General features: G+C 44.5%; 1 protein-coding gene across 1 annotated transcript in view; it reads left to right on the plus strand.

Annotated features, from left to right (window-relative positions):
* Positions 1–1,084: 1,084 nt before the first annotated feature.
* LOC121359563 (peroxidasin homolog) overlaps positions 1,085–15,274 on the plus strand; it is a 47,086-nt gene continuing 32,896 nt past the window's right edge. Inside the window, exons 1-2 of the mRNA XM_041478590.1 lie at positions 1,085–2,717; positions 12,025–12,096. Coding sequence (XP_041334524.1) covers positions 2,554–2,717; positions 12,025–12,096 — 236 coding nt within the window. The 5' untranslated portion in view covers positions 1,085–2,553. The remainder of the gene's footprint in view (positions 2,718–12,024; positions 12,097–15,274) is intronic.

The raw sequence follows: 15,274 nt of genomic DNA on the forward strand, positions 1-15,274 counted from the left end.
AGAAGGGAGAGTTAAAAATAAAAAAACCAAAGGGTGAAGGGGAAAAAAAACCACCTGAGGGAACCCCCCCAACTTTCTTGCTTTCTACAGGTATGAAAACCCTGTGTAGCAGAGGCTGGAAATGCTGGAGCATGGGACACAAAGGTTGACATCATTCCTGGTGTTCAGGAGACAAGTTTTGGTTCTTTCTCAGAGATGCACACTCATTTTTAAAGAATTTGTCATGTTGATGGAAAATAAGACAAATTAATATGAGAGTAAGGGGCCTGGAGTTGCTGGTGTTCCTTAACCCTCACCAACATTCCATTTATCGTGAGGGAGATGAGCAAGGCAGGAGAGAAGCGGCGAAGATCTGCTGCTCAGAAAATGTGTGGGTTGCAGAACTTGCCTTGCACTGAAACGATTCCCCATGCTCTGTTAACTCTGCTGGCTTGGCTCAAGATCCCATTCCTACAGAGCAGTGGGTAAATGCCCCTCAATCCATCCCAAAGCTGCTCCCCCACAGCACAGCTGGACTTGAAATGCAGTTCCACAGGACTCATCCCACAGAAATGGGACTGAGCCTTGGCCCAGCTCTCCTCTTTGCAATACAAATAAAAAGGGATTGTTGTTGTTGCAGAGGGTTGGTTTAGAACTCAGAGTTTATGCACCACCGAGGCAGAAAGCAAAGCCTCATATTTGCAAAGTGGCCAGGTGTGCCAGGGGAAAGGATGGCTCCAAAATAACTGACACGTGGTTTGGAGAGAGCGTTTTTATCTTCCAAGCTTTGCAGAACTGCTCCTGCCAGCTGTGCTACCCTAGCAGAGTCCAGTGGGCTTTGGGAGGAGCTGATGTGGGAGCAGTGAGGCTGGAAGGACAGAGAACTTCAGTCAGGAGCATTTTCACATAACATGCGTTGCCTGATGCACACGGAGGATGTGCTTCTACAGCACTCAATGCCTCGGGAATTAAAAGCTGTCCTATTCATCAGAGCAGGTTTCAGCTGCCACTTGTATGAAGGCTGAATTTGGCTTTTTACAACCCGTTTTTGTGAGCAGGGTTGGCCTGGGTTGGTTGTATGAAGGCTGAAGATGATCATTTGGCTTTTTACAACCCGTTTTTGTGAGCAGGGTTGGCCTGGGTTGGGTTGGGTAGCCACTAGAGGACACTCTGCCCAAAACCATGAGTTCAGTGAGCTTGCTGAGCTTTCCAAGTGATGGCAGGGCAAACAGCCAGCCGATTGCCTGAGGGCTGACTGAAGAAGGCCTCCAGGATAATTCTCTTTTATAGCTGTACAAACGAATACATGTTTTACCTTCCATGGCATTAAATTTTAGGTGAAACCCCAAACCCAAGGCTCTCCCCAAATGCTCAAGTGACTGAGAATCTGAACCAGGAAAGTTTAAATGTCACTCTTGTCTTCTTTGCCACATTAATTATTTTGTAGTGCAGAGTACAAAGCAGATGTGCAGGTTGATGGGAAGCTTTCATTTGACCTGCCAGGTTATGTGGGATGGTGCTGTATGAGAAATTCCTCAACATAAATCCTAATGTGTGTTAATGCCTCCCTTGTGCTCAACCCATACATTTAGGATATTGTGTAGTGATAGCTTGAAACCTAAAGATAAGCTGTTTTTACTGTAGCTTCTTCATAAAGGTGGTTAATTCAACTGGAAACAAATCCTGCCTTTTGCATCTCAAATTTATCTTCCAGTGGGGAGAAACAAATGGAGGATTACATTCCCTACAGTTCAAACTCAGCTGATTTCATATTTTTTACTCCTCTTCACCCCTCACTTGCCTTGAATTTCTCAAAAACATTTTTCTAATTGACGTCCTTGTTGAAAGAAATTATACTTGGTCAAACTATAAATGAACCAGCTTTTGCTCTGCCTGAGAAACTTTACAGACTCCTGGGTGGGGTTTTGTCTTTATTTGCAGGTTATTTATCTCTGTTAGTGATCTCCCTTTTAAAATCCCTTATCTGTTACATCCCATGCCCACTCAATGGTTGGAGGCATATTTTTGCTCAATGTTGTAATTACATGTAATAGGAGACAGCCTCTATCCTGAAAATCTTACAGCACCATGCATTTGACAGGCTGTTAGATAAATCTCTCTCTTTAGTTTGCAGACTGTGCTAGGGAAAAAAAAAAAAAAAAAAAAAAAAATTGACATAAAAACCTTGGCCCTGGATCTTTTGCATCCCAGCTCAGCCCTGGACCACGAGGTCATTTTTTGGTTGCTGTCCATGGAGGTGCACTGTGCTTTCAGACAAATGCCTGAGGAGAAGGTGAGGAGTTAACTTGCTGTTTAAAAGAAGCAACAAGGCGAAAATAGATCCAAAGGAAGAGTTTGTATTTCAGCGCCACAATTAGAGAGGGGTGGGGACAGTGTGATCTCCAGTGATGTGCAGAATGGCAGAGAGGGTGGGCGGTTGGACTGTCAAACTGCCTTAATTTAATTGCAAACACATGCTGATGAGTCCCCTCCTCCTGGACCTCAGGGCTGGGAAACTTTTTTTGTCAGCTCCCTGCAGCTCAGAATTGAGGCAAATACGCTCCAGCAAACACCATGCTGATCAAACCTTCAGTTCTTGGAGGCTTTTTGTATTTTCTCCTCCTGCCTGGTTTCTCCTGCTCCTGCCCCAGCCGCTGCCTGTGCTTCAGGACTACAGTGAGATGCATGCATCTGATGTTGGAAACCATCCCCGAGATCCCGCCCCAGACAAACATTCTGTGAGTAACCACTTCATTTTCCTGCCTTTCTTACCTGCGTGGTCTTTAGAAAAAAAAAAAGGCAAAAAGGCCAAAGGCATACTTTATATCTTCTTTCCCCCCCACAGAATTATCAGCCTCAGGAACTGTTTTGTGCTTTTAAAACATGAAACAGAAACTGCTGCTTCTGGCATCAGTTAATTGCTGATGGGACAATCAAGGGAATTGCAAAATTTAATGAGAGTAATTCCAAGCAAGAACTGGAAGACAGTTTTGGGGAATCAAAGGTCAGAAATGTTAAACTGAGCTTATGGAAAGGAACAGTTTGCATTTTAGAAGGCTTTGTGTATGGGTGTAGAGGAGAGAGGAAATAGAGCAGCTCAGGCTTTTGTCTCCAGTGACACGAACACTTTCCTTATATATACAACACCATTTCAGTACTGAATTTCTAAGTACTGTTTTTCCACTTTCTACTTGAACTGTTCAAACCAAAGTTGAGGCTTATTTGGAAAGTAACAGCTGTGGTAACTCACAGAACTACTTGAGAAATAAGAAGGTGAGGGAGCTGGTGGCTGAATCCATTCAGACAGGAGAGGTGGAGGAAAAGGACATTGAATTCTTGGAGACTCCTGAAGAGCTCTTACTGATAGGTGCAGAAGAGCACTTCCCTGTGATTCTAAACTAATCCTAAATTTAAAGGTGGCTTTAAGATGCAGTGACACTTGACAAAATCCTTCCCTTCGTGCTACTCTTATCTGATCCCTTGTCTTGGATGACCTTTTCTTGTAAGTAGTTGGAAAGACTTGTCAAAAATTAATCTTCATGCTCATCCTCCTTAAATTGCTGCCTGTTGCAAAACCTTTCCAACACGAGTTTGAGCAGCTTTTCCCTTTGCTTATAACAAGCTCACTTTTACCTCAGCTGGCACATCCATAGCAGCATTTCTCCCATGAACATCTCACTGATATTGCTAATGCACTTTCTCTGCTGGCAGCCAGAGGAACATGCTGTGGGCAGGATGCTGGCATTGGACTGCTGCCATCCAGGTCTGCTTTGGTGGGTGGAGACCACAGAGGTTCTTGCATTGGTGGCCCACAGGATGAGATCTACCCTTGCTACAGCTGCCAAAGCTTTCTCACTGCCTGGGCTGGTGCTGGAATGATTATTTGCAGTGTGACCCTGCTCAGTACTTGCTCACTGGGCAGTGCTTATGCGCCCTTACAGTGACTTGCAGCATCTGATTCTTCACACTCTTACCAACCTTTTTCTCCTCCTTATTCCCCTGCATCTTGAAATATTAAAATATTTATAATACCCTGTCACTGATTTTAGCAAAGTAACTTGTTCTTCCTAGTTTAAACCTAGATTTTATTCAGGGAAAGGTTTGTTTCATTGGCTGAACTGAGGTATTTCTGAGATCATTGAAGCTCAATTCCTGTTCTCTGTTTGAAATGAGGCAACGTTTGCTGTTACAGTGAAGCCTGAGTGAGTTTCTGCTAGAGATCCTTCAAGTGCAGAGGGAGGGAAGTTTACTGTGTCACCAACTCTTTCCCAGTTCTGGAATGGTGTGCTCCCTCTGGCAGCAGCACACTTCATTTTCTGCACCACCTTGAATGGGAAACTGGCTTTTAAAACATTAAAGTAGTATAGGTGTGAGATACAAAAATTGCAATGTTGCAGAGGACGATGACTCTTCATGAACCAGTACTTTTTAAGGTGATTTATCCATTTTATTCTCTTTTACTACTATCTGCATAATTATAAGCAAACCACATATTGTTGATCATAAAGACAGATGAGCCTGGTGAGTGCTCTCTGTTGGCAGATCATGGGCCTTTGTGTGGCAAGGAAAAATCCTGACTGTCTGGCTATCTTGAAGATCTAATGTATGCAAATGCATTTCCCAGCCAGCATCCCATTTGTATCTGTTATAAATAGCATTTCAGTAATTAAACTTTTTTTGAATTGTGGAAGATCAAGGAATGCTTCTTAACCAAGCCCTGACTCCTCCAGCTTTTTGGTATGTTAGTGTTTCTCCTGGGAGAATCCTTGTGTCAGACTGCGCAGTTGGAATTATAGCAAGAATAGTCTTGATCACGGAGTTATTCTGAGCAGAAAATGTGGGATTGGGATATTTTCCACAGTTAATCTTTGGTGTGAACAGGGCTGAGTCTGTGACTGCAGCTCCAAACACCGATCCCAGGCTCCAGCTCGGTTCTCTCGAAGAACAGCTGCAGCTTCCAGATGGAGTTTGCTTTGAAGTTGGGAGTTTGGGACTTTCTGACCTCCGTGACTCCATGCCACCCTCTCTAAGAATCCTGGAAGAGTGGGGAAGTCTCCTAGCTGGCACAGGCTGTGCTTCACCACTGGCAGATGGCCCCTGGGGCTGCAGCCAGCTGGCGGCACTTGGAGCCGCCCATCGCCTTCTCTGAGCGATGCTGGGATTGGCATGGAACCAGCTCCAGGATTGATGAGCTGTTACTGGCTCCTCTTGGGTCGCCATTTCCCTCCTCCCTTCCCAATCCCAGCTGGGTACAGCTGAGGATCTGGCCCCAAGTCTGGTTTTAGCAGTAGACTATTTATCTTTGGTAATGGAGGCTGCTCGCTTTATCCTGAGCAGAGAATGGGATGGCAGGAACGACTACACGTGTACAGATAAGCCATAAAAATTCATGGTGTAGAACTGCAAACGTATTTTGGCTGGTGTCTGTTCAATTGGAACATGATTATCCAGATGTGATCTGCTGGTTACTGCTGGGATTCAGGCAGTTCTTCCAGCCAGCAGCCCAAGGAAGGGAACAGCTGTGGAACATACACTCTGAAAATTTCAATAGGTCTTTAACCTTAGCAGCCATTTGTTCTGCAGTGTGACATTTAAAACAATAAACTTTGAAACGTGTGGACATGAGTAGAAGAAATCCATGGAAAGAAGTTCCCCTCTGGCTGGCAGCTAATGGATTGCAATCCAATTATCCATGGGTTATTCTTCTTTCTGCATTATGCAGGGCACATAATGAATGAGTACTGCTGGAGAAACATAGCTGAGGGCACAGGGCAGGATCCGGGATCTGAGCACATGGCTGGCTTGAACTGAAGGTGACCCAGTTGTTCACAGACCTGGTTGCTAATTGGGCAGTGTAAGCATGGCCAGCTGGACAAGTTTTCTTTCCCTTCCTCGTTGTGCTGCTTTTGGTGCCTGCTCAGCTCCTCTCTTCCTCCCGCAGGAGGAAGGCTGGAGTAGGACAGGGTGTAGCTCTCTTAGTCTATTAATAAGCACATTTTGAGAAGGAATTTTATACATTTGTTGGGGAAAGGTTTACTGAGCAAATGAGTTCTTGGAAATGCTGCTCTGTTTGTGGTCTCTGTCGTGTGTTTTGGGTTGAAGAAGGGATTACTCATTTCCTCTGTGTGTGATAATCTTATACACAGCCATTAAATGCACACCCACACATTCTGCATGTGCCAGGTAGAATCTCTTTCTGACTTCTTTCACTGTAGTATTTAATCCTTATTAAATCTTCTAGAGGTGACCAAGAACTATATGTTCTATTTTTAGAAGTCTCTTCATTGGCAGGAAAATGAGGAGGGAAGGTAATTCAAATATATTTTCCTTCTAGAAACATTCCGGCATCTTTTGATGGAAGCATCCTAAGTCTTGTGATTGTAGCTACCTTAAGTGTTTAAAATCCTGCTTTCACTGAACTCCCCAGTACTTCAGCATCTGGTTCCCACTTGAGTATTTGTATTTTTGTTGCCCTCACCACATCCCTCTCCCTGTAGGGACACCAGGACTCTTTCCTGTTCTCTTTAAGGAGAAGTCAGTATTTTTTGGTGAAAGAATGTGTGTGTATTCTGGGTAAAAACTTTAATGATCATGCTCTTAAAAAAGTGGAAGACTGACACTTAAGCTACAGGAGACTCAGTATTAAAGTGTTTATTTTACTTTCTCTGAATCAGGGTCAGAACACACTTCAGGAGGAGGGAAAGTTTTCTTCCTTTGATGTATCTTGGATAAATGGTGCAAAGGAATGATGCATTAGGTCAAGAGAGTCATGCTGCCATGAATGCCTAAGAATAGACTCAGCTGCTTTGGGTAGGATCTTCATCCCACTGCTAATAAATAATAGCTCAAATTATCTAACATTGATGAATTCAGCATATTTTTGTATAATCTTCCTACTTGAATACACGTTCAGGACCAAAACTATGTTTTGGAGGTATTCCTTGTCCCTACCCTTCTTGGAAAGAGCTAAAGGCATGCCAGGTGGTATTTGAAATGCTCCCACCAGGAATGAGGCACCAGCAGAACCCTCCTGCCCTGGGACTGCCTTTCAGGCACAGCATTCCCAGCAGCTTACATGGACAGAAAAAGTGAGATCAGACCAGCTTGGTACACTGGCTGCTGGATTATGGTCAAGTTCCTGCCCCAGCTGATGCAGAGGGAGCCCTTTTGAAAACCTGGCTCCTGTTTGTGGGAGCTGGAATCTTAAAAAACTGGGTTCAGGAATGCCTGTGGTAATTTTCTTAATTAAAATCTAGTGTTCCTGAATCTTTAAAATAAGTGATGTGGCAGTGAAGCAGGGAACCACAGCCTGTTCTGCAGAGTGAGGCTCCCTGCAGCTGCTCGCTCTCCACTGTTTCAACCATGATCCCATTGTTTCATTTCCTTGTATCTCCATGCTCAACATACTTTCTTTACTCTTCACTCTTTGAACAGTCAAATCTTGATGTCTTGATGCCCAAAATAGCCAGGACTTGGAAAATCCCCAGCCCTGAGCCTCCCCATGGTCTCCTCATCTGCCTCGCAGGGCTGGCAGGGCTCAGCTGTCCACGTAAGGGGTTCTGGGATGAAGGCTGTCATTTATTAAAGCCATTTGGGGACTCGTGTGGGACAGCAACATTCCTGAGTTGGGGAGCTGATGACAGTGAGTCTGGAAGACTTCATTTCCATCTCAGCAAGGCAGTTTTCCCTTCCTGCCAGGACTGGAGTGGTTTGGCAGGACTGGGGAACCTGCAGAGCTGACTCTGATGTTGTGCAGATAAATGTGAGGAACGAGTATCTTTCTGATAAATGTCCTGGCTCTTCTTGTATGGTGGAAACTTGTCTTATTTTTAAGGATATTTTTATAGGATGTCTTTCACGCCCTCCCTTCCTCTGGAAACACTGGGAGGAACTTCAACATCTTATCTCTGTAAAAGCACCTTTACTCTCTGTGTCATTGTTGGTAGTGATTATGTGGCTGCCACTTTCCAACCAGTTCTGGGCAGAGCTCTCAGCTTCACTGCTGTGCACAGCGTTGGGAGCACAAAGGATTCTTCAATGACACAAACAGTAATTTCCACAGAACTGCAGTAAAATGCCTCTTGTAGCTAATTATCTGCTTAGTTAACATAGTAATACATGAGTCTGTGAAGGCCTAAATAGATTAAACAGAAGTGGAAGTTTCTTGTAACAGCCATTGATTGCTTTATGTGCTAATCACTGATAATTATTTAACAGAAGGCTTGCAGGGATGATTGTTCTGATAGCAGCTGAGAGGCTCAGACTGTGTAATTCTGTAAAGATCCATTTCCCCATCCATGTGCAAATTCTAGCATTCTTTGTAGTCTATGTCAATAATTCCCAAATTCAGAAAAGGTGACTGATTTCTACAGCACATCCTGGGTTATCCACACATTCCAGGTCACTTTCCTGTCAGAGCATGAGGGTTTGGTGAGATTTTAAGCTGAGCCAGTTGAACTGGTGTTGTCCAGAGGGATCTGTGTGGGTGATGCTGCTGTCCCAGGCCTCCACTCTGTGTGAAGGCGGAAGAGGATCCAGAATCCTTTAGCAGCAGCTGTTCCTTGTGGGAAGGTCATTTGTAATCCCAGACTGCTACTCTTGAAATCATGGGGGAGGGCTAAATCACGAGGGATTATTTTTCCCCCCATTTTTCAAATTCCCAGGTGGAAAGAAGCGGGCAGGAGGGAGGGAGCCCAGCTGCTGTGGTGTGGGGCAGCTGGGAGCAGCTGCCCTGGGAGAGGCTCCATGGTGAGCTCCTGTAAAAACCACTTTTGTTCCTGAACAGGAACGTGAATTTCCAGAGTGAGTGCCCTGGGAATAGAGGGGAGCAAGTGTTTCTGTGTGAGAGGAGACAAACTCTGTGGGGAATGTTCTCAATCAAACATGTGCAAGCCAGGGATTCCCAGCGCAGCCCTTCCCTGCCGGCGAAGCTTCAGGCCAAGGCAAGGTCTGCAGTGAAAACGCCAAGGATGAGCCAAAGTATTGGGGTTTTTATATGGTAAAGAGGAATATGTAGGTTCCTCTGCATGCCCAGGGACATTCTTTGCTGTGAAGGGATATCAACACTGGTACCTTTTAATGCTGCCTGGTCCATCCTTCAGGGCAGGATCCACCTTCCCATACCATTTGTGGCTAATGCCTGTCTCACCTGAAATGCACTGGGTGTTTTATGAGCCTTGCTAATTGAGATATTTTAAAAAACCCTGAATCTGCAGTTTCACTCAGTGACTATTTGCCCTTTCTATTTGTAGCAATTTTCTGCCACAGTTATTTTATTTATGGTTATTTTATTTATGGTTAAATAAGCAATTTCAGTTCTTTTCATTGACGTGTTTTCTAGACTTCGTATCATTCCCATTGCTTTATTTTGGATTCTCTCCAGTTATTTCACATCATTCCTTGAAATGAAGTGCTCAGAGAAGGGATGCAGTATTTCTGTTCCATTTTTGTCTGCGGGGAAAGCTGTTGCCCTTGTGATGGAGAGCAAACCAAAAAGAACTTTCCAAAGGACTGAAAGATAGCTGGGGTCCAGAGAATCACCTAAAGGCCTTACCTGGAACAGAAAACAGAAGAAAAATTAAAATATTTCATTAAAATAATGAGCTAAGCTTTATTACCTTCTCCTTGGGGGTGGTGTAGTTTAAAAACAACTCTAGTTTTGTGTAGTTTAAAGGACTGCAGTTGCCTTCATTCATTAAAACGCTCAGAGCCTTTTGTCCCTACCTGCAGCCTGTGACCTGAAGTTGGATTTTACACTTCACTGCCTGCTCCCTGCTGCCTTTCCTGAGCATGGCCAGCCCCAGCCCTGACCCCTGTGTGCTCCTCCCGTGTATTTGTCATGTTATTTGTCATGTTCCCTGTTACCTGCAGCCAGCTGCCTGCACTAATTACAGGGCCCTTTACACCCCCCGGGGCAGCAGCGTTGGTGTTTGTGCATTGCAGACCATAAATCAAGTTTGCATTTCTTCACCTTTTTCCCTGGTCTGGTCTTTCCTGGTTTCCTTTTAACGAGGCTGTGGGGAAGAGGCAGCACGCTGTGCTGTCACTGCTGCCAGGGTTTAATTGTGTTTGGCTTTATGGTGCCAGCCATTGCCTGGAAAAATCCATAAAGATACCCTCAAATTCACATTGCCAGGGAAGAAAGATACAGAACTCCCTCTGAGAAGAAGGGCAAGAAATGCACATTTGAAGCAATGCAAGATAAGCCAAACACACCTGAACATGTCAGAGGTGATCCTTTGGGATCTGCAGCTTGCAGTGGACAAACAGAGAAGGTGAATTGCAATTAGAAATATTGGGGGTTTTAAATATTCTGAAGCTGTTTTTGTTTCTGCCCTCCAATTCTTCTCTATGCAATATTTACCACTAAGAGAGGTGAAAGATTTCTTTCTGTATTAGACTTTTGAATCCTTTGGTCAAGTGGAAAAGTTAAAGGCAAAAAACACAACAGAAGAAACAGCTTCCACTGGCCCATGTGCTGTTGCATCCAGTGATAACAATGGGGTAACAAGGCAGAGATTTGATATTTCAGTATAATTTAAGTAAAACTACCTTGCATTTTCTGCCTAAAAAGTAAGAAAATTTATTGTTAATTTTTTAGCATAGAATGATTATATTTTGCAAACTATTAAACTAAAGAAATGTTACATATTGGGGCAATGGTTTTAAACTGAATAAATCAGGTTTACATTAGATGTTAGGCAGAAAGTTTTTACTCAGAGGGTGTTAAGGCCCTGGCACAGGGTGCCTAGAGAAGCTGTGACTGCCCCTGGAAGTGTCCAAGGCCAGGCTAGATGGGGTTTGGAGCAATCTGGGATAGTGGAAGGTGTCCCTGCCATGGCAGGGGAGGCAGAATGAGATGAACTTTAAAGTCCCATCCAACCCAAACCAATCTGTGATTCTGTGATTCCATGATCTTAAAATAAAATCAGCTTTACTCATTGTAAAGTACATTTTACATTTACATTTACTGAGTACTTGCTCCAAGCTGTTTCAGCCCCCTTGGGTCCTCACTGTCAGTTTGGGGTTACCTGCAATGACAGCACCTCTTTCTAATTTGAGTTTTATAAATGCCACAATTCTTCTTGATGCCTGTCTCAAAACAAGGTGAATTTGCAGCTATTTATAGAATCCTTGTTTTAAACTCTGCACCCAAGTGGGACTTCACCACCAGAATGGGCAACTCGTGCTTTTTCCCTCTTAAAGAAAATGCCCTTAAAAGGCTACCTTAACGTGAAAAAATAGCTGTTTATTCTCTAAATGTGATAGACCAAGTAGTGCAGGAGGAAAAAAAAAAATCCACTTCAGTGTGTGCTTTGGACAGAAACTTGCAGCAATCCCCATTTGTCAGCTTTTGTGATTTGTTATAACACACTGGGCCACGCAAGGTGCCAAACCAATGCACGTTCCCTATAGATGTGTTTATCCTTGGTTAACCAGGTTAAACCACTTAGCTCTTATTTCATTATCCCATTAGCAATCCAAACCCCATGGTTTTGGGTTCCAAGCTGATGTAGTTCCATGGGCAGCCCTTGAAATTTGCCAGAATCCCCTGGACTCCAGTAATTCTAATTGCAGTTGGCACAGATCTGAAATGCAGGCAGAGATAAGCTGTTGTAAGTCTTGGAGCATTGCAGAGCAAAATGGGAAATTCTTATTGTATGAGGTTATTTGAGCAGATTTAACCATTGTAGGGCAAAGATAGTTTTAGTAGGGAGCTATATTATGGGTCCAATTAATAATATAATATTATATTATTATGGTGATGATGTGTGTTCCTCTACAAATCAGGATGAGATGCAAGAGTAATTGGATGTGAACTTGGGGTGTTTTGCTGCAGACTCTTTTCTGATGCTCATGGGAATGATCCCTTGAGTCCTTTTAGTGTCTGGTTTTCTGTGGAATTAGAATAAGGAATTTTATCATTATAGGCTTGTCCCAGCTTTTGCCTGACTTTGCAGACAAGAGCAGACCCCAGCCATTGTCCCCACTCCTTCTCCACTCCCTTCCCTGGTCTAATGACTTGTTTATACCCTCTGCTTTTAGAGATTTACGCTTCAACCACATCAAGGAGATACGACCTGGAGCCTTCAGAAGACTGAAGAACCTCAACACACTGTAAGTTGCACTCCAAGGGTGTCCATTTATTGCTAGTACTGTCCCCTAAAATGGCTTAAAGGTGGCATTGGGCTTTTATTTATTTCAGCCAAGTTATGCATATCCAGACAAAGTTTTAAAATTCCCTCTGTTCCGCCCTGTGTCGTGTTTCTTTTTTTCAAAAAATATGGTGTTTAATAATTTTCATTTTTCACAATTAAACTCTTTGTTTAACAATAAAATATGATGAGCTCTGGCACTGACTGAGGATGTTTGTGCAGATATGGCTTTACAGTAGCCCATAAAAGAAGTTCTCACCTGGGATCAAGACAGTGGAGGGGTGGATTAAAATCATCTTCCTTTCCATGGTCTCCTCTAACTCATGAACCACATCAGTTGCTCTGTGGGAGTTCCACTGAGCATTCTTCAAATGCCATCTTTCCCCATGCCTTGCCCTAGAAGAGGTGCCTACACCTACCCTACTCCAGGTAGGAATGGGGGTGGAAGGCTGCCCCTCACATCACTGCACACACTGCTGCACTAACCAGCTTCTCACCCTTCCCAAAGGAAATGCTGGGAGCTGCTGCAGGGCTGAGGGCTTGGAGACAGATCTGAGTGCATCTGCACCCCACAGCCAAGGAGCTGCAAGCACAGCAGCTCCCAAATCACAACCAGGAGCTGTGTCAGCGCAGCTCTGTGCTGGATGCACTTGGGCTGTTGAGACTCAGATCTAATTACTCGAGCTGTGACATGGTGCTAACAGCCATAGGATTTCCAGGTCCAAGCTGAAATTCCTCAGTGAGGCAAAGCAGCTCCTTTGGGAACCTGGCAGATGTTCATGCATTCATGATCCCAAATGGTAACAGAAATTCTGGTTGTTTTTTTCCCTCTGGCCTTGAGTGATCTGAAGTCCCTGATCCTGTGAAGGTGGCAGAGCTGAAGGAAGGCAACCCTTGGCAGTAAGGCATTCAGTCAGCATTAAGTAGCTGTAGGAAGAGTGGGATTACAGCAGGACTTTATTATTGAGACCCGCTGAAGTGTTATCTTTGAAAAATCAGCGTTTGCCAAAGATCCTTCCACTGTGTGTGTGGGGCTGAGTGGCCAAGCCATGAGTGCAGGATGCTCCAGAGCACCCTGGCTGCGGCCCTGGACACGTGGCCATCAAATGGACTGGTCAAAAACTTTACTGCCACTGATGCTGTTCATCCAGAACAGCCCAGGTTAGTCTCTCAAACAGCACTGTGTGGTACTTAGTTGCCAAAAATAATAGGGAAAAAAGAATGCTTTGGATAGATTTCTGTCATTTGAGATAGGGTCAGATACAGCGAGAAATGAGAAAAAAACTATCTAGAGAGACAATAGAGTCCAAATCTGTAGGGTTTTGTCTTATCACAAAGCTCTGCTGAGGCCTCTTGATCTCCAGCCCTGCTCTTCCACCCCTGGAGCTCTCCTGAGTGAGGAAACAAAGGGTTCCAGATGATGTCATCTCGGAGTGCTGCAGGCAGATGTTTGGCAGCAGCTCCCAGGACCACCAGGCGAGTTCCAGCAGAGCCCTGGGGAAAACGAGGATGCTGGCAGGGCTTCACTGGGACAGAGGCTCCACCCATCCTGCTGAGCTTTGTGAGGGGTCCCAATTCCTGCCCTGCCAGCTCCTTGGACCCGGCAGGTCTCTGACCCCTGCGGGACTTTCGCTTCTTTCTTCTGACTCCTCCACTCTGTGCAGAGTAGATACAGACAGAGCCTGGCTGAGGGGAAGGAGCTGTCTCTCTCCAACACCTGTTTGTGCTCCACAAAATTCTCCAGTTCTTTTTCCTTTCTGTCTCCACACTCTCCTGGGCAGAGACCTCAAGGACAGCAAGTCCATGAACAGATATTAGAGGGAATAGGCAGGAAGGCACCCCTGGCATCCCTGAGCTCATGGTTTGGGATGCCAGGGCAGGAGGAGCAGTGTGTTTACACGGATGGTGGGCAGACACTCCTGCTTTCTCTAAAGAGTGTCCCACGGCCATTGTCAGAGCGGGAATGCTGGACCAGGTGAAACACTGCTCTAACAAAATACTGCATTTTTATATTTGGATTCTGAAAATCAACCTGATTTGCCAAGGAAACTTTTCCATTTAGATAGATACTTTCAATACTCAGTTGTATTTCCTGGTCTGGCCAGCAGACTGGAGCACTCAGTTTTTCTCACACTTGCAGTAGTTAACTCCCACGGCTGAAGAGTTTGATAACTGACTGAGAGAACATTGGACCTCACGCTCCTGAAGGAAATTTCTCTCCAGGAACTTTGGTCTGTCCAATTCCCACATCAAAACTGACAAGAGCTGAAGAATTTGCTGGTGTTTCTTAGATGGTAAATTTTGCCTGAGGACTTAGATAGCTTCTCAAGTGATAAAGAGAATAAATCCTTTAAAATCCCTGACAGATTTCCTGGGAAAATTTGCACAGAAAATTTGAAGTGAGAGGTTTGGAGGTTAGAATAGCTCAGGTTCCACATGCAGAGCTCTGAGCTTGCAGCTTTCTGCTATTGAATTTTAAAAAAATCTTCCATAAGCAAATAAATGTTTTTCAAAGAGCTTTTCCCACTAATGGCAGAGGAAAGCAACAGATCCTGGTGAAGCTTCTGTTCTCTGTCCCCTTTAGGGCAGGGTGGCTGTTCTGTGTCCAAGTTTGACAGTTTATAAACCACCCTGAAAAGGAAACCTTTGTAGCCTGTGTTGGATGCAGGGAAATGGGTTGAGAGCCTGTCAGGAGAGGAGCCTGATCACAGTGTGGATGTCCAGTGGGGCTGTTCAGCAGCTCAGACCCTCCCCTGGCTCCTCTCTGCTTTCCTCTGGTGTGGGAGATTTGATAAATCACAGAGCACTACTTCAGCATTAAAAACAGGAGCTTTGTTTGTGGAAGAGACACAGTCAGTGTTTGCTTCCAGCTGGGCACTCCTGGTGCAGCACCACAGGTAATGAGCAGTTATCCTAAATCCTGCACCACTGGCAGCTTCCTGGGGCTGTGTGCAGGTGGAGAAGCTCTCTAGGGCTGAACATCTCAGAGAGTTGTAAGATCTCCTGGTCCCCTCCTATTGCCTCTGCCCTGTTCCCATCTGTGCAGATGGTGCTGGGTATTTTTAAACTCTTAATATTTCCCCTTGGCACACAAAAAAAAAAAAAAAAAAAAAAAAAAAAAAAAAAAAAAAAAAAAAAGG

Source organism: Pyrgilauda ruficollis, unplaced genomic scaffold (genome assembly GCF_017590135.1).
Source record: "Pyrgilauda ruficollis isolate IOZ18807 unplaced genomic scaffold, ASM1759013v1 scaffold45, whole genome shotgun sequence".
In the NCBI taxonomy this organism is placed as follows: Eukaryota; Metazoa; Chordata; class Aves; order Passeriformes; family Passeridae; genus Pyrgilauda; species Pyrgilauda ruficollis.